At 40.4% G+C, this 24,597-nt stretch overlaps 1 protein-coding gene across 5 annotated transcripts; it reads right to left on the bottom strand.

Annotated features, from left to right (window-relative positions):
* Positions 1 to 381: 381 nt before the first annotated feature.
* rufy3 (RUN and FYVE domain containing 3) lies at positions 382 to 24,198 on the bottom strand. Of its 5 annotated transcripts, XM_080766545.1 has the most exons (18): positions 23,760 to 24,198; positions 19,615 to 19,788; positions 19,076 to 19,193; positions 17,535 to 17,636; positions 14,066 to 14,189; positions 13,535 to 13,599; positions 12,734 to 12,799; positions 12,560 to 12,629; positions 12,274 to 12,366; positions 11,837 to 11,920; positions 11,041 to 11,208; positions 7,902 to 7,999; positions 6,330 to 6,449; positions 6,049 to 6,175; positions 3,997 to 4,043; positions 3,844 to 3,865; positions 2,592 to 2,675; positions 382 to 2,351 (listed from the first exon to the last, which is right to left on the bottom strand). In XM_080766545.1, the coding sequence occupies exons 1-18, from the start codon at positions 24,025 to 24,027 to the stop codon at positions 2,208 to 2,210; spliced, it is 1,974 nt and encodes a 657-aa protein (XP_080622671.1). In that variant the 5' UTR covers positions 24,028 to 24,198; the 3' UTR covers positions 382 to 2,207. The 5 variants fall into 5 exon arrangements, 4 of the variants coding, with proteins under 4 accessions (XP_080622671.1, XP_080622673.1, XP_080622672.1 ...); XR_013964267.1 differs by lacking the exon at positions 3,997 to 4,043 and having other exon boundaries at positions 2,299 to 2,351; XM_080766547.1 differs by lacking the exons at positions 382 to 2,351; positions 2,592 to 2,675; positions 3,844 to 3,865; ... (1 more) ...; positions 6,049 to 6,175; positions 6,330 to 6,449 and adding an exon at positions 6,493 to 7,397.
* Positions 24,199 to 24,597: the final 399 nt, after the last annotated feature.

Here is a 24,597-nt window from a genome sequence, read left to right on the forward strand (position 1 = left end):
GTGCCAGTGTTCAATGTATTCCGTTTTTGAATGCAAGTGTGTTGGCCAAATAAATGTTTTGGGATAACTTCATAATACAACTGTCACTGAGCTATTTTTTTTAGTGGTGCAACCACTCCAAGGAACAGCAAAGTTCGTGTTAACCTATGTATGTGACTGTTACTATGAGTACCAGTAGGGGCAAAAGTGGCGCTGTTGTGCCAGAAACAGATAGTGCTGCACTGTTGCCTGCTAATGAGAGAAGGGGGGGGGGGGGCAGGGGAGAGGCACCACTCAGTTCACACAGGCGTGATTTTTATAATGGGCTCAGATCATGTATTCACCTGGTTCATAGAGACATGATCACCGAAGAATCAAGATATGTTACCATTTCCCCCAGTAAAACTCAGTAAAATTTATTCATCAAATAAGACTTGACATATTGTACTTTACTCTTCCAGAATCAAAAGATCAAAAGTATAGGTTAGCTTTTTCATTTCCTGGCTAAAGCCGACCATTAAAAACATTAAAGCAGGAAGACAATGGTTTTGTCCCATTAGTTATGCCCATGTATAACCTCTAAAACATAGATTTTAAAACAGTAGTGCAAGTTGCTGTTTAGCCCAAATTAAAGATTGTTTAACGCTAAATAACTATTTTAAGAGCTAATGCAAATTGTATTATCTTTGCCATATTATTCAGTTGCAGCAAATAGAAAATCACACTAGCTTGTTCATCACAGTTTAAACAGAGATGATTTTGTCATTACTAATTGCAGTTGTATTCAATACAGAGCACAACAGCGATCACCTTTCAGAGTTTGGTCATGATTAGACCAACTTCTCACTCAGCAATGCAAATATAAAGTAATACATGTACTGACATAGAACAATATCATTATGCATAAAGTACATGAGCCTCAACATTTGTGATTTAAAGTTCAATGAAACAATGAGAAGTTTCAGTGAATGAATGGTATCCTCATAGAATATGTATTTGTGTTACGGTACGATTGTGACTTGAAATATTAAAGACGCTGTGATATTATTTGGTTAAAATAAGTTTGTTAAAAATGTAAAGCTCTATATTCATCCTCTTCCTCTCTCTCCTGCTCTTTAATAAACAGAAAATGTTCAGGTGGCGGAAACTAATTTAATTTTAGAACCCATTTACCAGCTTCAATGTAGAGTTCCAGTTTGCCTGCTCTCTTTTGTTTCATCACTTCAAATTTCAATTGCTTATCATGTACATGTACCTGTATACATTTTCTCTCCTAATTTTATGCCCGTTTTCCATTTTTTAAAGAGCAGGAGAGACTGGGAAACCCCTGAACAAACAGTCTATAGCGATTACTACTATGGGATTAGTTATTAAACCTATGTTAACAATATAATATCACTTACAACACGTTTAAAGGTAGTGCAAGTGATTTTCTTTGGTTAAAAGAAGTGTTAAAAAGCTCTATATTGTGATAGTACTCATTGCTATAAGTGTTTGTTGCAGTAACAGGAGTCTCCATGTCTCCCCAGCTTTTTATTACACAGAAAATGCATTTTCAGAAACTGGGATACCAATTTTATCCAATCAGGATAGAGAACGCAGTGGAATTGTAAGTGATGACAAAGAAATCAGCAGACAAAATTGGAACTAGAACACAACAAATTAAGCTCATAAATAGCTCTCCTGATTGGCTAAAATGTTGTCACCTACATGAAAAAATGTCACCTACATGAAAATGTTTTTTTCTGTTTGAGACAGGGAGACCTCTGTTACAGAACAAACACTATAACAAATGATTACTATCAGAATATAGTGATTTAACCTTTTAACAAAAAAACGTTGTTTTAACCAAAATAATATCACTTACACCAAGTCTTGGAAACATCCAATTTGTCCTTTCCTCCACATTTTAAAACAGATTAAAATGCTATCAGTCATTTAATAAATCCACTTAGTGGACATTGTAAAAAGAAGTACACATTCTGATGAGCTTTAAATGCATCCCGCAGTAGTGAAAGCTTAATGAAGTATGAAGAAAAACATTTCCTTCAAGTCCATGACTACAAGGGCTCTATTAAATCAAAATGGTTTTGAACTAGTCACTAGTGAATCAAAAAGTGCATTCTTGGAGTGCGAGCATGTCCAGTAACTCAGAAATCAACGCCTTTGGTGTCATTCTTAAGACTATTTTGTCTTCATTCTCTTCATGAACATGAAGGGATGATGTTTCAGGTTGGGCTTGAGGCGTATTGTTGCAGTAACAGAGAGTAGCAGGTGTCACACACATGCTCAGGGTTTATTGAGGATGGCAGGGGCAGCTCATTGGCCATACAGCTTTCACAGAAAACCCCTTCGCAGTTCTTGCATTGTTTCTGTAAAATAAAAAAAGAACGAAAAAAGTAATATTGTTGAAACTAACAGCAGAGCTCCACGGTTAAATAGCACACCCAAGATATATCTGAACCCTTATTTTCTTACCCTTATGCAAGTCATGCAATGTTTTACACTAGACTACATTTATTATTAGATTAATAAATGCCAAATGTGCATGTTAAGCATGCAATCTTTCGTATTCTGTTAGGACCGTCTTTAATTATGTTCTATTGTTGTACCTTGATCTTGTCAATGGAGTCATCTTGTTCACACATTGCACAGAGGGAAGGCAGGCTGATTTCAAGGAATGATTCACACTCATCCTGAACAAGATAAAAATAACTATATTGTATCCAGAAAGTCAATCATTTAATGTTTGGTTTTTCATATGCTGTATGTATAATATAGTTTGGTGTCAATGAATTTGTTGTAATTGTGGTAAATTACATTTATGTACAGATGGTTGATAGCGCTGATAAAAAAATAGACAGATTATAATGAAAACATTCACTGCAATGGTAGCAAACATAATTTGGGAGTAGGACTCTCATTTGCATGATAAGTACTAGATACACAAATAAAGTTTATTACATGAAGTTTAAGAAACCAAAGCACACAATGTGGGGGTAAAGGATATTACACAGAGCAGGTTAAAGTAAATTGCCATAGGATAATATCTCCCAACTTGCAAATCAATTTGTAGACTTGAAACATGCTTGTGATAGGTAATACAACCAACATAGCAAACTTGCCGTCGCCTATATTTTTGTCAAAGTTACGTTACATCAGTGTGGACTGATTTGAAAAGTCTTGCAGAACATTGTCCCTGGAGAAAAGCTTGTTTTATGAATGAAATTCAGATTAATTATAGTGACGTGAATATTAGCTGAGAGCAGATAATTTTAACCTGGAAGTTAAGCTCTACAATATTGGGGAAATATGTAGTATATTTAGTAATGGATTCCTGACTTGTAGTCAATAGTATAAACATGCAATATACACGGACAAGTCGGACATAGTCCTTGATATATCAATTCATGTGTACAGTATCTAAGGTAGTGGTAGTTAAACTGTAAACAGTAAAAAAAAAATTACACTTCTGCAGACTTTATTTTCTTTTTATTATTAAAATAATGGAGAAGCATGTTCTTTTTATCCAATTCTACAATTTTATTTATCTCAATAATCTACGGTATGCAAAAAAAATCGAATTGATCCTTTATAATTCGACTAAATCCATTAGTTTGATTATACTTTGTCGTACAATAGTGTCACAAGTTTGGAGAAAATGTCTGATCTACAAGCTCAGCGTCAGCAGATGCGGTGAGCTTGTACAACCACAATGTTATTGATCGTTTTATACTTTTATTTAAATTAATTATCTTTCCTATAACTGATTACATAGATTAACGGTTGCACACCTACAGTATACAGCACATGCATCTGGTTAAAAGAAAATGTACATTTGCTTATTAATAACCTAGATCTCACCTGTTCGTCCTCATGTTGAGACCTTTAAAAAAAAATTAGCAGAAGGCAAAGGTTATAAAAAAAAATAAAAAAACACATTCAACATGTCCGTAAAACATTTCCAGTGTACCAATTGACATCATTTGTTAAGAGTTTAATGATTAATCTACTTACATGCTGGAGCCAACACTTAATTGATCAGTCTCCTTTTTAACCGAGTTCTAAGGACAAAGGTGCTATGTTAGTCGAGTTTTTATTAATAACAAATCACAGCAAGTTATGTCATGACACTTTACATGCCATACTCTATTGTACAAAGGCCCAACAATTCTGTCCAGACCAAGTTGGCCATATTAAGATTATTATTTACAATATTCTTGTGGTTATTCTGCCTTTATGTCGATAGAAAAGTGTAGATTGACAGGAAAATGAGTCGGGCAGTGACACGCAGCAAAGGTCGGGCTCGGGAATCGAACCCAGGACTTGCTGTCAGGCTGCTTTAGAGCCTACCTACGTTATATGTGGTATGCGCCTTAAGCACTCGGCCATCTGCGCCCCAAGTTACCCATATTCTTTGTTAAAGGGATAGTTCAGATTTTTTTTTATTTAAGCTGTATGAACTATGATCCCTCTTTGACCCCTCCATCACATGGAACTACTTTTTGGGCGTAGTGATATGGACACAAAAAACATAGTTCCGTGTGATAGAGGGGTAAATAATTAACGAAAGTTGCACTAATATTTTAGAAATAGGTCAACAATACAAATTACGTTAGTTTTGTGGATTAATTTACTTTTAGAGTTGTCGGCAAGTCATCAGATCGTTGCATTTCACACTACAGGAGTCTTTTTTTAAATCAGCTGTCATGATATGGTTTTCACATCGACTAGGGATGACACACTGCAAGATGATGCGATACAGACCCGATACATATCGGCTTATTCGGCTACATTCGTTTTTTATTTCAATTGACTTCTCACGTATGGGTGCAGGATCCCGTAATACATGCACGAGACCGACAGGACGTAGCCTGCGTCTCTCTTTCTCCGCACAGGAACATACAGGGCGAAATAGAGCGAGACAGGAGTCAGGACGCTAAAATCTTGATTCACTCTCACTCACACACACACACACACACGCACAACGCTAAAATCTTGATTCACTCTCACTCACACACACAAAACGCTAAAATCTTGATTCACTCTCACTCACACACACACAACGCTAAAATCTTGATTCACTCTCACTCACACACACACAACGCTAAAATCTTTATTCACTCTCACTCACAACGCTAAAATCTTGATTCACTCTCACTCACACACACACGATGCTAAAATCTTGATTCACTCTCACTCACACACACACAACGCTAAAATCTTGATTCACACACACACACACACACACACACACACACACACACACACACACGTTTGCCCTGCGTTTTAATATCAGCATTGTTCAATAGACTATTTAACAGCAATATTAGGCTAATATAGCTACCTACGTATGACAGCTGGATTTATCCATAGATATTAAAAAATAGATGCCTCATTGGCTGCTGCAGTTGGTTGGAGCCATGTGTGTTGACGGGAGGGCGGAAGAATTTACACTGGTACGGCGGGACAGTGGACGGCACACTACGTCACGCTGCTACTCAAGTGACTACTGGCCAATCACAGCGCATCTTTTCCGGGACTTATCAGACCGCTCTGTGACGCACACTCCCGCTTCCGCGGGGCTTCGCAAGGAATCTCAGGAATATTTTGCCCTCCCTTGAGCATATACGTTCCCGAGCGGAAAGGGGCGACTACCTTTATATGTCTATGGATTTACCTACGGAATAAAGGTTATATATTATCATCTATCGATACAAACAGCCTGTGCTCTCATTGGCTGTAATACAGGCCTTCTCGGGACACGGTCGCAACCAAGTTCATACTGTATGATGTCCAGTCGGCGAGACAGCCAAATCTCAAAACTGCTAGATATTCAGAAACGCTCGGGAAGGCGTCAGCGATCACTTTTATCGGCGCTGGATCTTCTCGCAACTCCTTTCACACACAGCGAGCAAAACCTCGGTGATCAAAGCCCGGTCTTGCGTACAGATCGGGGATTTTGTCAGCGAGCGCCAAAAATGCTTCACGACAGCATAATCGGAGTAAATATCGTGCAGTGTGTACGAGCCCTTACTGACCCATTTTATGACAATGACAGTTTCCTACCTTTTGTATGTCCCCCTTGTGTTTTCCCTCTCTCTGGGGAGTACTGCGCTCCTCTCTGGACACACAGTCGGGCTGCTGTTCACTCCTTCGCTCTTTCTCCTTCCTAAGCTCCAGTTCCAAAATAGACCTGAGACAACACCAGAAGTCGAAGTGTTAAGAAGCTTAATTTCGTATTGACGCCTTGGTAGTTGTAAAGAAGCAATTGTCCAATTTGCAAGAGGGAACACAATATATATATATATATATACATGCTATAATTTTATATCTCCCTTGATATTTACCTCTGTTTTCTGAGCCACTCCACCTCCTCCTGGAGACTCTCAATCTTGTCACCAAACTCTTGTTTGAATAGTCGGTTAGCCTCTTCAGCCAGGTCTCTCTCTCTCTCTGCCTGTTTACATCTGGGTTGCACATAACTTATGGTAAAAAATAAAAACTTAAAGAAAAAGAAACATGGTTGGAAAGAGGGCTCATGTGGAAAAAACAAATGGAAGAAAATCAAAATGGCAAAAAAAATCTAAGAGGATTAAATCTTATTTAATCAACGATGAAGCATGTCGATTTTATTCACTTATTTTTATTAGATTACTACATTTTACACCAATGTTATGTTCACATACAATTCAAATTATTAAAATGATTTTGCCCCATTTGGTCTTAGAATAAAGTCCCTTACCCAGCCATTTGACCACCCCTGCTTCTCCGTACGCCATTGTCATTGCAGAAAACAGCATCATCTACAAGCTTGCACAGCATCACATGCGCAACGCATTGTGAGCTTGTAGATCTGCTATTTTCGGCGCATGACAGCATTGTACGACAGAGCATAAATTAAGCATTACAGTTTGAAGTACCTTTAATTACTGAACGACAAGAAAAACCTTCGATATATGCTCTCAAATTACTTGAAACATATCACTCATTTGGTCAATTTGTACAGCAAACTCTGGCCATGGCCAGCTGCCAAACAGTTAAATGAACCCTTATTGTACATTAACAGTATATTCTGAAGTGAAGAGTTGTTTAACAAATATCCAAAATGCTTTTTCTCTGCAGAGGTAAATATGTGCACATTAATCGATCCATCAATCAAGTCATCCATAAGCATTGTCCGCTAGGGGCGGAATGACATTATTCCACATACTTATTCCATCTACTTATTTTTAACCATTGTTAAATGCTTATAATGAATTAATTTTAAGAAATCCTGGCAAAATTAAATGTAGAATTGAAGAACGAAGGATAAGGGCTGCTAAAGGGGTCGATTCAGTCCACACTACTCAAAAGCTGATGTTGGAGAGACACTGCAGGAGGTTGTGGGAAGGTGGTTGGTTTTCAGCAACAAAGAACTATCATACCAAAAAAGAAAACGTCCTAGTTTGGTTATTTCTAGATTAGGCAGGTTTATGGGTTTATTCAGAATTTGACTTATGAAACTATAAGGTAGGGAGCAGGTGTGTCCCCTATGGCTGCGTCTCAAGCAGCTTTCCTGCAGCTGAATTCAGGTCTCTGGCCTGCTGCGCCATATGTTTCTCACTATTTAAATAAAAAATAAAATAGCCAATGAAGGGAAGGGAATAATGAAAATGGTGGGAGAACAGATGGAAACAGGACAAAAAGACAAATCATTGTAGTTTAGATGGCATGGTGGAAAAAAGAAAGGAAATTGTGTGGTCAAGCAAGTTATTTTTCATACCTACTTTGATTCTGTCACTGATCTCAAGAACTAATTTGACAAAACCAGATAAGCTGATTTATTTTTTACTCGGTATATGACTCATTAAATGTGAATTGTGGGTGACTTTGAGAGACAACAGTAGCCAATGGTGATAGATGTTGGTGCTCCTCCTCACCTGTTCTCCAACTGTTTTATAGTCCCTGCCATCTGATTGATCTTCTCCTCCAAGTGAACAATGGCTTCACTCTTCTGTTTAGAGCTGGAATCTGTGCTCTGCAGGAGAGATAGGTAGTTAGTTACTGGTAATAGACCTTTTGGTAAGCTCCGTCCCTCACCAATACCATTAACCTGTTGTCTGTGTGTGTGTGTGTGTGTGTGTGTGTGTGTGTGTGTGTGTGTGTCTGTCTGTGTGTGTCTGTCTGTGTGTGTCTGTGTGTGTGTGTGTGTGTGTGTGTGTGTGTGTGTGTGTGTGTGTGTGTGTGTGTGTGTGTGTGTGTGTGTGTGTGCGCATGCGTGACAACACAGCCTACATGATTTTGTCAGTGCAGTTGTGAGGGGGAAGTAATGAAAAATGCTCCTTCCAACCTCTCTGTTGTCCGAGTCTATGGCTAATGGCAACGTTGGACAATCGCTATTGGGGGGCCGGGCTATTGCTTAGCAAAAGGTCTATTACAGCAGGGGGAAATTGTTATGGATCTGGTCTATTGGTCAACTTTAAACATGACCGGGTCGGGTGTATAAACCTCAGACATCCTGCAAAGTCATTGGGGGAATGGGATTTGTTTGTATGCCAGCAGACAGATAATACATTTCATGTAGTTGGTATAGTGAGCTAACATGTATGCCACATTGCCACATATAGTTACAGTTCAGCAAGTTTCATTTTCAGGTGGGTGGTTGGTTGGTAAAGAGGCATAGCAGAGTTGGCTTTCACCACTATCATCTGTCATGTTAGTTTGTGTAAACAATCCTATCAACACCATGTCAGCGTCCTTTGTGAAAGAGAAACAAAGATAAGAAAATAATCACTGAAATTGAAAAGCTGATCAATATCAAAATGCTTATCAGTATAATCCGATTATGACCATGCTCTGGTTTGGACAATGAAGTCAAAGTCCTCTAGTTGTAGGGCAGGAAATTGATAACAACCCAGCACAGTCCCACACAGGCATGAATGAAATCCAGTCAGCACTGAGATTCCCAAGTATTGAGCCTAAACTACCGCTGTATATATAGCGTTCCTGATGTGGATGAGTCAGCATTATTCCGCTGAAAATGTGCAAGTCGGACTAATGACAACCATATCTAACCTGCAAACAAATAGTATGTTCCTGTCCCCTTTATTTGGAGAAGCACGAAGACTGGATATGACAAATATGAAATAAAAGAAAGTATACTGTTCTTGTCACTTGGAAGCTACATCTTAAAGGACCTCGAATACGCTGATGACACCCCCTGCTCAGCGAGACTGCCGATCAGCTCAGTGAAGCCCTCAGCGTGTTCGACGAGACCAAAAAGCTTGGCCTGAAGATAAGCTGGTCCAAGACAGAGCTTATGCATGTAGGCGATGGACCAGACCCACCACCCTTCCTGCTTGATGGCACCCCTGTCCACTTTGTCCCCACCTTTAAATATCTTGGCTCGACAGTGTCCAACACGGGTGACCTCAAAACAGAGGTCACGCCCTAGCAGCCTCTGTGATGCAGTCTCTGTGGAGGCCGTTGTGGCGACACCAGCGCATATCAAGGGAGACAAAGCTCAGAGTCTACAATGCCTCTGTCATCTCTGTGCTCCTGTACGGCTCGGAAACGTGGCCGCTGAACAACACTCTGGCGGCCAGGCTCGATGGCTTTGATTCCAGAGCCCTCAGGAGGATCGAAGGCATCTCGTGGAGACAGCATGTCACTAACCAGACTTTTAATGCGGCGAGTGCGTTGGTATGACCACTTCATCCGCCTGCCAGAGGAACATCCAACACGCACCATCCTGGCATTTAACCCATTTAGGCCTGACCTCGAAATTAAAAAGAAATCTTCTAAATCCTCCAGTTTTCTGAAATAAATATTTTCACGATTTTTCAAAAGATAGCAGACCTACAAGCTCATCTCAAAATGGGTTAATCCCCAGCAAGCCGACTGGAGACGACCTAGAGGCGCCCCCTGCACCCACTGGTCCTGGTTGGATGTAATATCCCAGGACCTTAAAGCATGTAACATGACTTTGGCACAAGCTCAACACCTTGCCCACAACAGACCCAGATGGAGACACCTGGTGGCTATGGTTGGCTCTACACGCCCTGAAGTGCAAGAGGACTAAGTAAGTAAGTATACTGTTCTTGTGGTGGGTTGTCCTTTTTTCCTTTAGCCCCACCTTTTTAGTACACCTTTTTTGTGGAACAGTTGGGTTCCGCATCAATTCCACTGCCAGTAAACATTAACGTTTACAAGTGTCCCGGGGACAGTTGCACCACCTCACACTAAGTTTGCTTTTAAGTTAAGAATTATGCATTACTAAAATTTAAGCTGCTGTAGGAGTAGCCTAACTATTAACAGATTGGCAGATGGCATTGATTTAATAGACAAATAAATTCAATATAACAAAGTTCTTGTGATCTGGCCAAGTTAACCAACGACCCCATCCTCGCCAACACATTTAGCGAGAGATTACACCCACTGGACAATTATGATGTTGACATCTATGCCAGACTCCGTTCAAGAGAAATGGCATTATGATTATGAAGATAACAGACATGCTATCAGCAGACCTACAGCACAAGTTGTGCTGTAGGTTGCACGGTTCTTTGTCAACAAGAGACGATACAAGTTATACTTCCTTAGTGTAGAAACAGCTCGTGTTCATTGGATCCGGGAACTATGATGTAATTTTATGTGACTATACATTATTTTATGTGACTATACATTATTTTAATACAATCTTTGCCAAGAACGCAGGACCTCGTTTTTCTCTCCACAACCCCCCAGAACGAGGAAACTCGTCTTTGATTAATGTAATAAAATAGAATAAATCAGACAAACGTTTCGGCTATCCAGCCTTCACACTGATGAAGGCTGGGTAGCCGAAACCGTTTGTCTATTATTCACTATGCAAGAATTAAAAACTAAAGCAGTTCTTGGTGTGTGTGCGACCCATCACCATTATTTCTATATCTGAAATTTTTAAGTCTAATTGTAAAGATGATCCTGACAATCACTTTTCAATGTGGGGCAGTACGAGTAAATCAGTAGCATAATGAAGCCGGATGATCTCCATTGTCAAGTGATGCTACAATACATTGTCTTCACTTGGAGCGTTACCTGTGACTTATGGGTAAGTTGTTGATTTATGGCACGAAGATCGTCCAGCTGCTGCCGAAGTTCCACCAAGGCATCCTGCTTCTCACAAATGTCCTTCTCCAGCATCTTCATGGACAGCTCCATCTCCTGCTTCATACCTATCTGCACCTCCAGCTCTTTTTCCACATCCTGGAGACAGATAGAATTTCCAAATGACATCAAAATTATTTCATGTCAACAGACACCAATCTGACCAAATATGCAGGGTTATGTTGTGCACACAATGCATGCAAATTACCAGTACGTTTTTAAAAGTCAGAGGCTTAACAAGTTGACTGCCACCTGGTGGACGCAAGAGCCAACGCTAGACTGCCGACCCGGATGTACTTTTGTGTTGCACACTGGATACACACCAATGTTCCAATCGGGATCACCAGATAATCAGACATCCGAACGTTTTTATCAAAACCTTGGAGAGCTCCGTAGATTTTGAGTTATTCAGCTTTTTAGTCCGGATTCTGAACGGCACTGCTAATGCGCGAAACCGGCCAAGGATCGCTGAAGAAGTAAAGGCCAAGCCAAAAAAAAAAGGGAATCAGCGATCCAGTTTGATATCAATAATAAAGCTTATCTGACGTAACGTTAGCAACTCTGGCAACCAATAGCGGTTGCCAGTTGGATTCTAATTGGCGGAACGTTCTGTCACGAGCAGTTCATTTGTTAAGGATCGAGCATTAATAAGATCGAGCAATAAAATTGGAAGGCCTCTATATTATCGCCCCAAATCTTTCACATATAAAAACGGTATACAACTGACCAATCTAAGAAGAGTTTCTTCTTTAAGCTGCTTGCGTGTTTCACCCAATGCTTGTCCATCTGAGGTTGAATCGCTTCTTAATGCCTGAAAAAAGCAGAAACACCATTATTCAAACCTATTCAATATTTGTGGTGTGTGTGTTTTAAAAAAAAGTTAATCTCCTGACGATGTGCAATCACAGCATTATAGAAAAGTCATGTTAATAAAATAAAGAAAAGGACAATTATTGAAAAATGTCCTGAACCTTTACATATAAAATACCATTTTATAATTCGATAATTTATTAAAATAAACATTTTATAGCGTCACAGATTCGATGGTGGGACAACTTCTCTCATATGTAGTGTAGAGCAAAAACAGGAGGCCTAGTATAGCATCCTGGTGGACTCCGGTCAACTAAGTGTGTATAATGTGCTTTAAGTAGTTAATGAGTTAACCTTCCTATTGGACTCCAGCTGGTAAGAGCTCTCCTCCTTCACCCGTTCTACATCCTCTTGCAAAGTGATGATCCTGTTGTTTGCCACTGCAAGCTTTCAACACAATATTCAACAAGTCATTTATCAAACAACTGGATTTAGTTATAATACAAATTGCGTGAGGAGTTGCGGACACCGACATGCAGATTTAGCACATTTTAGTTTAGTTAATTTTGTAAACGTGCATGTGTGCGTGTGTGTATTTATTTATTATCCCCAGGGGGAAATTAAACACAGCAATTCTCACCTCCTCGGTTAGCTTTGTGTTGGACTTTTCAAGAGCATCCACCTTGGCCTGCAGGTTATTAACTGATGCACTGTGGGGTTGGTTGAAGAAGATTATGTAAAATTGCATTGGCCAGACCAAACAAGGCAACTAAACAGAGTGAGTACAATCATTTGAAGCCCTGCTTCCACATACCTTAAATGTCTATTCAGTTCCTCAACATAATTCTTCTGATCAAGAATTGCTGTGATCTGGCCATCACTGACATAAGAGAAACAGAACAGGCATATTATGAAACTGGAGATTATCACCACGACTTGAAGAAATGTCAACAATTATGACTACTGAAAGCTTCTAGGCTTTTCTAGTCTTTGTTTAGTTTCTCTTGACTTAAATTATTTACATTATTGGATTGTTTCTCATTCTGGGCGGGAACCCCTTTTGGTGTCTTACCCCCTCAGGCCGGGAACCCATACTTGAGTTCTGTACAGTATGTACAGTATTCAAAAATGTAAATCTTTTGATGCTGCTATATAAATGGCTTTAGAAGGCGTTTTTAGAATCGGCCTTAGGCCTAAATGGGTTAAAGCTGCAATCCAGGTCTTATTTTAAACTAATAAAATATTATTTGATCAAATCTGTATGTAAATACAATGTAACTAAAAACAATTAAGACTGACTTTGCTGTCCCACGATTGTTAATGTATAGCCATAACAAACATTAGCAGCATGACCTCAGGAAAACATAATATTAACAACATTGAACATTCATTATGCAACATGCTGCATGCTACACATACTGTTGGTATTTGGCACAGAATCCAAGTCTGCTGAATTACAAAGTAAAAATCTGCATTCATTAATAATAGCCCGCTACAAATAAGTACCAAGTGTTATGCATTACTGGAGCAAATAAACACCCTGGTCTTAATGGAAGTGTCACAGTATATTCAGAACAAATGAATCATTCTGTGATATTAAATAGGTCTTACTAACCCCTCTGTACATTTGCTGCTTTGTCCACCATCTTTGAGGTACATTGAAAAATCTATAACTCCAACCTGGGCGCAATTGAAAGAGAAAAAGAAGGGTCAATTCTCTAACAATAAATAAATAAATAAAGTAGCACGTTTTCTTTAGTTTGGGAATGGCAATTAAGATCACTAAACAGTAAAAACCCAGTTGATTTAATAGTTACATGAACTGTACATGGCTTGCCGTATAAGAGGAAATAACGTCCAGAGGAAATGTGCACAAGGGGGACGCAACAGTAATTTGAACTAAACGATTATAAAAATATATTATTTTAATAAAATTATAGATTTTCAATGAGCTTTGATTGTATACATTTCTGTGTGATTCTGGGCTTAATTGATTAATCGATTAAGTCAATTATAAAGAAAATCATATATAAATTTATGAAAAAGGTATCTCAATTAATATATCAATTGAAAACGTATTTGACAGAATAACCACTAAGAAAATGATCCATAGTTGCTGCTTTAATATGACACAAAAAAGAGTGACCTGGGAATCCAAGTCTTCTCCCTTCATACAGAGGTTGGCATCAATGACATTTAGTCCAACCAGCAACCCAGCAATCACAGCTCCTTCCTCCTCCATCATCAAGGCATTTGGTTCATAGAATTCACTACAGAAGAATGACAAGAAAGGAGTTACAACAACACACAAACTCTGTCTCGTTTCTTTTATTGCAGTGGTATTCAAAGTGTGGTCCAGGGATCCTCAGGGTTCCAGATGGACACTTTTCTTGAGAATGAAAGACTCGACCATGAGACAGTTCAAGTTTTAGAGCAGATTCCTTAGGGGATCCACACTGAGATTGTTTGTCCGTTTGTTTCAAACCGTTCCCGAATACGGTTGTCTGGTCCCCGCTGGCCATGATTCACATTGGCCGAGATTCAACTGCGCACCCGGGTACACTTCATTCAACTTATGTGCCTCAGAGGGGCGCTGTGGACTACGGGGCTTTGGGAGACAGAATGTCACAGAAGAAGAGTCACTTTTAGAGTTTAGAGCAAATAATAAAGTTTGGCTGTGTTCCTGACGTTGTCTTGAGTTATAATAACGAGTAAGACGCGCAAACGCGGGAAGCGAACGCAGCCACACTATTAGCACACATCTCTCCATGCCAGAAAAATCTGCACGCTCCCAGAATCCGGCTAGGCTACATTTTACCGACGCAACTGTCATATTTACTGTACAAATATTGTTTTTACATCACCACACGATCCCGCGGGCAAAGTTGCTGTGACGTCATAATCGTCACACTTCTCCACCAGCACAGAGGCCAGCCATCCGAAGGACCCTCCCCCTTTCACTGCTCCTGTGTGTGATGTGACCTGTGAACTACTCTGCACTGTCTGTAGACTCGCCCCCACTCCACCAACAACAAACAACGACTCATGCTTGGACTGGAATACTCTGCCATCACCCCCCAAAAAACGCATCATGCCAAAAAGAAAACGCACCGCACTTTCTGAATGCACGCGTGACGCCAAATATTTGCGAGCCAGTCGCATATCTGAACACATTTAATCGTTTGCACGCCCGTGCATCATTGCTTCTTTATGTGCTTGCGTGCGCATTTCCCAACTCTGTGATTTATCCATACATCGCTGTGTGTGTGTGTGTGTCGCGTCGCCCTTCAGCTGCAATTGCGAGTGTGCGCTGAACCCACACTCACGCACTAATCCATCCCATGCACATTATTAGTCGCCTATATTTACTACAGTTATTTACTACAGTACGCCTACACCAGGGGTGCCCACACTTTTTTGACTTGAGGTCTACTTTTAAAATTGCCAGCTCAAGGTGATCTACCAACCAAAAAAATATTATACCATTGCTTAAAATACTCAAAATAAATAACATTAAGGCATTAGGACTGTTTCAAAATCAATTCTATTTACCACCTTTATTTTGTTAAAGTTACTCTTTGTAATAACGTCAATCAATTTCAATTTGTAATAACATATTGCTCATAAAATGTTAAATATTAAAAGTATCACACATAAAAAGCATACACAATCACATGAAGGAATAATGCACTCAACTCAACCAGAGCAGAACTCCTACCACAGGACTCTGGCAATCAATTAATAGGCCTACAGTTGCAACCACTAATGGAAAGTATTTCATACAATTCAAGTTTAAAAAATCTGAACTATCCCTTTAATCAGATGACTGCTTGCAGCCTTGCACTGAATGGAGTCCGTCAGCGCTGCGTAATCCGGACAGTCACTGCTGACAGCTAGTCTTAAACAGGCCTCCAAATGATCGTCCGTCAACGTGGAACGATATTTGGACTTGATTATGTGGGAAAACGCTTTCTTCACGAGTAAGTTCCAAAACTCTCCATCGCGGGCGCGCAACTTTAACTGTATGTCAGCCTGCAGTGCCATGATCTCATTCTCCAACGCAGAAGACTGAGAAGAGTTCATGTTAAAAAGTGTTGCTATTTTCGAGGCAATGGAATCAACATCAGCTTCTGAATGGGAAGCACATGAATGTAGCGATGGGCTCGAGTAAGGCAAACGTAGTTGGACTTGGAATGTGACATCGTGAAAAAATAATCTTCTTCCCACTCTGCATGGAAGTGGCTTCTTTGCCGCGCGCATCTTGCTATATGAGCAATGGTGGATAGATATCCTTTTAATTTGTTTGTTTAACAACAGAACAGACCCGACGTTCCCCACACAAGGCACTGCATTGTGGGGGGTTTTAAAGCCGCCGCCGCCTGCCCGAGGCGAGGATTGTTTTTTGTTTTTTTTTCATGTCAGGGCCATGTGGTCTACTTGCGCAGCGCTTGCGATCGACTGGTCGACCGCGATCGACGTAATGGGCACCCCTGGCCTACACGCTGGGCCCAGTGTGTGTGTGTGTGTGTGTGCGCCCTCCCTCCCCCATGGCGCTGGTGCCGTGGAATCTAAAAAGGAACAGTACTCTTTGAACCTCACGACGGCCATTTACACAAAGCACGACCGTTCACTTACTCTCAATATATTTATGTGGGGCAATAGTCCATACAACGGGTAAGGACTATGTATATTAATACAATAAACAAGCAAAAGGGCATTACCTGACCATGGATCACACCAAAGGACCTGCAACATGACTGAGGAACACGTTCCACTTCAAATCATATTTATCCAACTGATTATTCATCTTAAAGGATAACCTCTCCAAAGCAGCCACAATACCAAGCTATCAATGGTGTACTTATGATTGTACTGCAGCATTTTCCTGCAAAATAAACTACAGTAGCCTACTAATTAGCCTACTTTTGTGCCCAACTTCCCAAGACCATATGTAAACAATTCCCCGTTCCCCCCTATCAGTAATGTGATCCATTACAACACATTACCCACACTGAACATAATTTGCTGTTCATATATTCAGAACGGGTAAGGACTAGTAACAACAATACAATACAACAATACTAAAGCGGTGTGCGCTGATGGTCTTAAACAGCGCAATGCAACGTTGTCTCTCGTCTGTATGGCGGTGACATCACGTACATATCCTTGGTATGTTAACAATGACGTCACTGACTAACCCTTGGTATGTTTGTCCTAGCTGCAGCACATGGCATGCGTTTTATTTGTTTATTTTTTTTTCCCACGGCTCTTGCTGCGCTACTCAAACACTAGCGGATTATCAATCATTCTTTTCCAACATTCAAGTAGAACTACCAGAAGTACAACCCAGGTAAAATAATGTGTCATTATAAAAAGATTATGATTATAGTTCACTTCCTCCTTTAGTACGGATGGCTTTCACATTGCAGCGATCCGTATCCGAGACTTAATTGATTGATAAATTCAATCAGTTGAAGAAAGTGTACTGATGCAGAAGAATCGAGGCCAACGTGAATCTTGGCCAGCGGGGACCAGGCAATTGTATTGGGGAACAGTTTGAATCAAACAGACTCAGTGTGAATTTGCCCTTAGATGGTAAGAGATTGTAAACACACCTGAGCAGGTCCTTTCTGTTTATAATGGTCTTCATGTAATCAGAAAGTTTCTTTTGCATTAAGGCCAGTCGTAGCCAGGCACGTCCTCTTCCTAGAGGGGTTCTGTAACAACAAGGTATTTTTGTCACTTACGAATCATGACAAATTAAGCACATTATTAATACTTGATGGCCTACTCGTATCTAAACCAGGGGGGCAGTCAGACAGATTCTTTGTGAAGCCACTAAGGAAATGAAAGTTCATATAATGGCCTGTTGTGGCGCTGTCATTGGGCTCAAAAAAAACCCATAGCTCCATAGAGGTCCATGTATTTGGGCCCAACTTCACCTAGACTGTATTACCTTAATAAACAGGTCATGAATACTTTTTGCTTCCAGTCACTAGTTTAAAGTCTCATTTCTAATGTCATAATATTCTTTCTTTCTTTATGGAGCCCCATTTATAAAAAAAAATGACCATAAAGTCGTGCATGTTCTGAGGGGCGTGGCTACCGTTACAGTCTATGAACGGGATCCCCCACCCACTCGAGTCAAAATAAAAACCAACGAAGAAGAAGGGGGGAAGTCCCGCCTCGTTGTCTGGGCCAGCCAATGGGCCAGCTGGGCCCAAACTGATCTAGAAAGATGGCGACTTCCATTGCAAGGACTGACAGGCTTCATTTTACGTTCAGGTTAGACCCGGGGAACGCTTTGTCCATATTTTTTACAGTCTATGATCTAAACAAACGTTTTTACAGCCACCCTAGAACTTTCCTACATGTATCATATCGTTGCTGTCCGGTAGAAACCACTTAACTCCATTTTTGAGTCGTTTGTTTTTCATCATAAATCAATGCTTCTTAACACCCTAGCATCCGTGTGTTGGTTAAAAAGATATTGAACCAATGGAAAGTATTAAAAGGTGCTTTGTCGAAAACCTCCTAACTCCATTGGCTCCTCAAACTATCTGCCATACCAGCTAACGCCACCCGTTTAGTCATCTTTTTTTCTATAAATCAATGCTATTGAACACCCTTTACATCTGTTCGCCGTTTTTAATACGTTTTGACTTGAGGGGTTTCCATCGGACAGAGTGATGACCTCACCGGAAAACGATCAGTCACACTGGCTTGCTAAAGCTTCTGGGAAATTGAGTCCCAATGCAGTCCAATAGCAATGGCGGTTCACCACGGGTGGCTCTGTCCTACGCTCTTTGTTGTTGATCGGCAGTTTGGATTATTTTTCAGCTCGATCACACCATTTTAAGGCGGATTTTCATGAAACGGACCTACACTATCGCCCGGCTGATTCATTCAAAGGTTAGTGAAATACTCTAGCAGTGAAGCTTATTTCTCGATTTCAATTATCCACAGTCAACGTGTTAAAAAAATATTAAACCAATGAAAACTATTAATGTGCTTGGACAAAAACCTTTTTAACTTTGTCAATTAAATAAACCCAATGTTTTTATTTTATGTATCTATATAATCATGCTGTGCTGTTACAACATCCATCTGTCGCTGAATGCAAAAAAGACCTTATAGGAATAACACAGTAACTTACTTGAGGCCTGGTAAGTCTTTCACACTTGCAGTGATTTCCCCCGCCTCAGGAGTTAGCTTTTCCACCAGCTCCAATGCTCCCCAAAATGACTTGTTCTGCCCAAGGAACGTTTTCTTGGCTGATGATTATAAGCACATTGTTTGTTATAAGAATGTGTTATTTTTTTTCAATCCATCTTCAGGAATTTGAGATGTGGAATAATTATATTTGATATAATTATCATGACTCGGCAACTGAAGCTACAAAGGCAGCAGCTTTTCACAGATGCAATGTTCACACTTCACAGTAGCCTTTTTGCCCTATGTGAGGGAGTCATATAAAACAGAGCGTGATAACTGCTATTAGCCTGAATTTCCAGCACATGCAGAATTGTCAATATATGTTTTCTCGTTAATTATATTATTTGTGTGACTAAATAAGTTATGTGAAACTAATTATTGCCCACGCATTCAATAATGATATGCTTTGGTAGTAACAAACCTGACAATCTATATCTACTACATACAGTACACTGATGGACCAAAATGCAATACACTTACTTTTCAATCCATGCTTCAGGCAATGTTCCATGACAACAAAGAACTGCTGGAGAGGTGCATAGTCTGAGTCAAGCGTGCGACCAAGGTTAAGTGCTGACTCAATCAGTCCCTTGATGCTCAATTTGGCCATGTTCATCAGGTTAAGCCTTTCGATGGCAATAGGATCCTTGGGATCTAGGAGGGAGGGGGAAAACATTAAAACAGACAGTTTAATAACAGTTTAATAACAGTGAAAATGAAAAGGATTTCTTTCAGGCAGTACATAATGTATACTAGCCTAGTAAGCCAACAACTTATCTTAAAATAATGCCAATTTAAAAACACACTATAGTGAGACAACTACTTTGCTTCCATTCATTCATGGCCAACATCTTGAACAACATCACCAATGATGTTCTAATGTACTAGTGTGAGGTTTATGTGCTAAACCTCAGCTGAACTGTGTGGTTCATGTGAGCTGCACTGGGATTGGGGCTGTATGCATGTGGCAGTGTGAGCTGTGCTGTGATTCACTGCTTCTAATAATTTGAAGCTACATTCAGGTCAATACCATCATTTCAGCAGGATAAATTACTTCTGTGTTATTTAATCTCAATCCAACTGTTCTTCTTGGTATCTTCTGTGGTAACTTGTATTGCTGCAGGGAGCATTCACTTGCTAGATGCTCAAAAGGACAAGGACAAAATTAGTGATTGTTTGGTGTTCATCACCGCAGGTTGAGAGGGATGTTCCGTCTTCCACAAAGTAACAAATCAAGAGATTTTAGAACCAATGAAAAGTATTAATTAAAAAGGGCTTCAACAAAAAACTCTTAGCTCTACTTGAGTTGGATGTTTTTCATTTTCTGAAAATAATTCATTTTTGGAGTTAAGATAGGTGGTGTTTTTTTTCACCCGGTGCCAATTGTTTAAGCTGTAATCGGGAGCTACTCTCCCTCTGCCAACCTGGGGAAACCCCAAACTGAGCTCATGCTCCCTTCAATGCATGAGGAGTGAGCACTGAGCAGAGTAGCAGACCACTTCTTATCACCTGACAGGGGAGAGATGCCCCCTGTAGGAAGTAGTGTGTGGAAGGAACATGTTATTCCAACCAGTCCCCCCCCCCCCTCCCAAGTATCTGCCATAGGGGACACAGGGAGAACATGCAAAATCCACACAGAAAGGCCCTTTCGCTAACCCCACTCAGTGTATAGGCACTGAGGCGAGAACACGCCCCAGTGCCCACATCGTCCCCGGCGGGAATCAAACCCAGGACCTTCTAGCTAGTGAGGCAACAGACTGCGTTACTGTGACCCCTACATTGGACATTGCCATTATTATTCTGTCAATTATTCTAACAGGATGAAATTGCATATACCGGTAATTTGCCCTTTTCTGTATTCATTTATTCAAATTTACATAAAGAAACCAGAATAATAAATGTGAGATGTAATCAATATTCATTATTGGATTCATAATACCACAGCTGACTTATGTGATGAGAAGCATGGATTAGTAACAATAAATGCCTGTACCTAATCTTTCTGTTTCTGTTTGTTACCACTGTTGCCATCTATATAAATACATAACATATTATTTTACAAACTACAGGCTAAATTGTTGCTGTAGTATAGTAATGGTGTTTTTTCAACTGTCATTCTTTGTCTGTCAAACTGTGGACTTAATGTATGTTATCCAGAAGTTGGGAGAGTTAAGGAGAGGACAATGATGAATAAAACACAATTTAAATAAATCTAACTGTAATACAACTGCATATTTTAAAGTAACATAGGATAGAATAAAATGTTCAATGTATTAACCTATGGAAAGTAGCAAATTATGTGTTTGAATGTAGCTATATCCTGTTTTGGTTCAATGGTTACTGTAGTGCAGTACGCATGCGCCAACATTCATGGCTATTTCAACTGTGTGTGATTAGCCAACTTGTGTTGCATCTCCTCCTAGGCTGAGGAAAACTGACTTGCAGAAAAAAAAATATATATATAAACAAATTAATCAGCTTTGTCTGGGAAAAGGTCGTCTTGTCACCTAGTACTTCCTGTCCATGCCACACCTTATTTACAAGCAGAGTCATGCTCCCACTAGAACAGCTCTGGCCTTGTGTGTGCAGCTTCATGGATATTATCCCTGTTAAATCAAACATGACATAGCCTTAGATAAGCTACATTGCTAGAATTCACCAGCCCAAACTGTGTGCTTCCTGGGGACCTGCTACCACCACCACACCCCATTTAGAAATCACACAGCCACAAATCCCCTTTGTACACTAGCCTAGCCTGACACATTACCTTCATGAGCTGGCTCTGGGTCTGGGGTAAGGGAAATATCATTGAGCTCGCGCAGGCAGAGCCATTCGCCGTCAACAGACACACGAAAATTGCAGAGGTAAATGGTCTCCCGGGCTGCCTGGGTGATCTTGTCGGTGGTGGGGGTCGGGGCATCGCTCTGAGGCGTCAGATCAGACATGATGACTCAGCTCAGCTGATGCGAAGCAAAACTAGAACCACCGAGGGGAAGAACACGCAGCGTGTTCCAAAAGCAGATCGCAAGAAAATGCCAAAATAACAAGCTTGGAGAGGAAAAGAACCCTGTCTTTGATCAGGACCAATATGATAGGGATGGGGCTTTCAAGCAGGTGTCTATAAAGGATGCTGCTTCTCCTCTCCTTTATGCCTGCATCCTCTTCTCATCCCTTGACAAAAATGAATAAATGCTGCTGTTCCCTGCACTTCACTCCTCCCCGCCAATCTCCCCGTAGTCCCTTTTGTAGAGCTTGGGGATTTAAAAAGCGAGAGCACCGTGTTGAAAAATCACAACCTCCCTGTGGTCAGCTTAGCCCTGATTCACTCTGATTGGACTGCCTGGGCACCGCAGTGAATGCACTGGCCTGGGTGGGTGTTGACCAAGATGGCTGACAAATATATGCTGGATAGTGGAACAAACGTCACGTGAGCAGATGGTGCATGCGTAAAAAGGGGAGGGTAGGGGGGAGGAGAGGAGGGGGTCTCATGATACTCATCTAATGCTAATGATGCAGCAGATGACTCCTCTGTGAAGAGGGAAGCTACTATTCAACAATCCAGTTAGGTTATCTTACTGCAACAGTGATTTATTCATTCTGCATAACAAACCACATAGTGAGTGGTGAGAAACTGTATAAATCAGGGGTTTTTGAAGCACACTTGGGTGAAAAATATGACATTCTCTGAAGTTAGCAAATGAGAGAATATAACAGAGATGTCAAATTGGGAGGGGGGATCAAAATAAATCTTAAGTCAATAATATATAGACATTTGATGAAAACCCTATATTCCTGTCTATGGACTGAGTCCAGACATAAATATAAATCATAAGTCAGTCAGACATGCAGTGACCTTTACACTTACTACCAGTAAACAGTATAGGATTTATCAGTTGACAGTAAAATGCCCCCGACTCTGAAACTGTTCAACACACAGTGAAAGCCTCAGTGTCAATCTAACCATTTGTAACCCTGACTGAGGTGGGACCCTTTTGTTTAATTTACACACACACACACACACACACACACACACACACACACACGCACACACACACACACACAGTGACTGTGTATGCCGGCCTGCTAACTGACAGGGCCCGGCGAGTCTTGAGAATGCAGCTGGTTAAAACAACAATCATGACCAACTCCACAGGGCCATGTGAGTGAGTGAGTCATAGCTTGGTCTCGACTAGCTCCGAGAGGGGCTAGGTCTCGACTGGACTGATCCTAAAGCTATGGACCGGAGCTCAGCTATTAACTACTAAGTACTAACTAAATTGAGTCATATGAAACGCCAACATTGTGACCAAAATGCCAGGTGATTTTGTTCATACAAATGATTGTTATTTCAACAATTTCACAGCTGAATTTGAGAAAGAAAACATGTTTTAACCAGGTCCCTGAGGTTACTGTACTGTATTGTTTACTAGCCAGCTAACGTTAGCCGGTGTTAATTATTATGCAACGTTGGCGGTTTCAAGTTCATTATGAATTTAAGCAAATACAATAAAAAAGAGACTAAAATACTTAAAAAAGAAAGAAAGATAATTATTGTCTCCGAATAAATGAATACTGAACCAGGCTTGTAAAATGACAGCATTATTACTAGCTAAAAGGCCACTTACTTTTACATTTCGAGTTGGTTCTTTCAATGTGGAATTGGAACTGCCGTGGAGCCGGTGGTGTTGGGGACAGCGACGTCCCCGACTTCCCAAACCTGACATTGGAAGCGGAGTTGAGCGCCTCTTTGAAGAAGATCACCGAGGTGGGAGACAGAGTGTCCTCCGGACTGTCAACGTGTCCGTTCTCATCCTGTAACGACGCTGACAAACTTTGCGAAACCTTTGGGGACTGCTGCAGGTCTGTTGTTGCTGTTGTCTCCCCCTCCGCCATTCTCTCTCACTTCACTTTACTTCACGTGACAACAAGCAGCGAGCCTAGTGACCGCATGTTATGATACTGCTGAACCCGTTTTGACCGCAGAAAGCTGTGGTTTGTTTGTACACCACTGACCACCGAGCCGCACCAGTACGGCCCAAAACACTCCAAAATATCACTCCTTCTCTCGCCTTCTTTCCTGTTTCCGCCAAGCTGATACACCACTTCCGGTTGCAGACTTTCTGCAGACAAAACGTTTCTTTCTTTCTTTCACTAATACTCTTGATATTTTTCACATTAATCGTACATAGCTATGTATTGGAATGGTAACAGCATTTGGTCCTCGATTGATTGATTGAAACAATCAAGGGCAAATCGCAATATCGCATAAAACAATATAGATTATCTCCACAAATTCACCATATAGCCTAATTTGTAGCAAATATTTAGTAATACCACATATTATTACATACTGTATTGAAGTCTGGGGAAACACTTATAAAACATTAAGCAACTCTATTATGGATATAGTATTATTACATTATCATGTATTGTGAAATTTAAGTAGGCTGGTTTCTTGAAACT

The sequence above is a fragment of the Protomyctophum bolini genome, assembly GCF_963924005.1.
Source record: "Protomyctophum bolini genome assembly, chromosome: 6".
In the NCBI taxonomy this organism is placed as follows: domain Eukaryota; kingdom Metazoa; phylum Chordata; class Actinopteri; order Myctophiformes; family Myctophidae; genus Protomyctophum; species Protomyctophum bolini.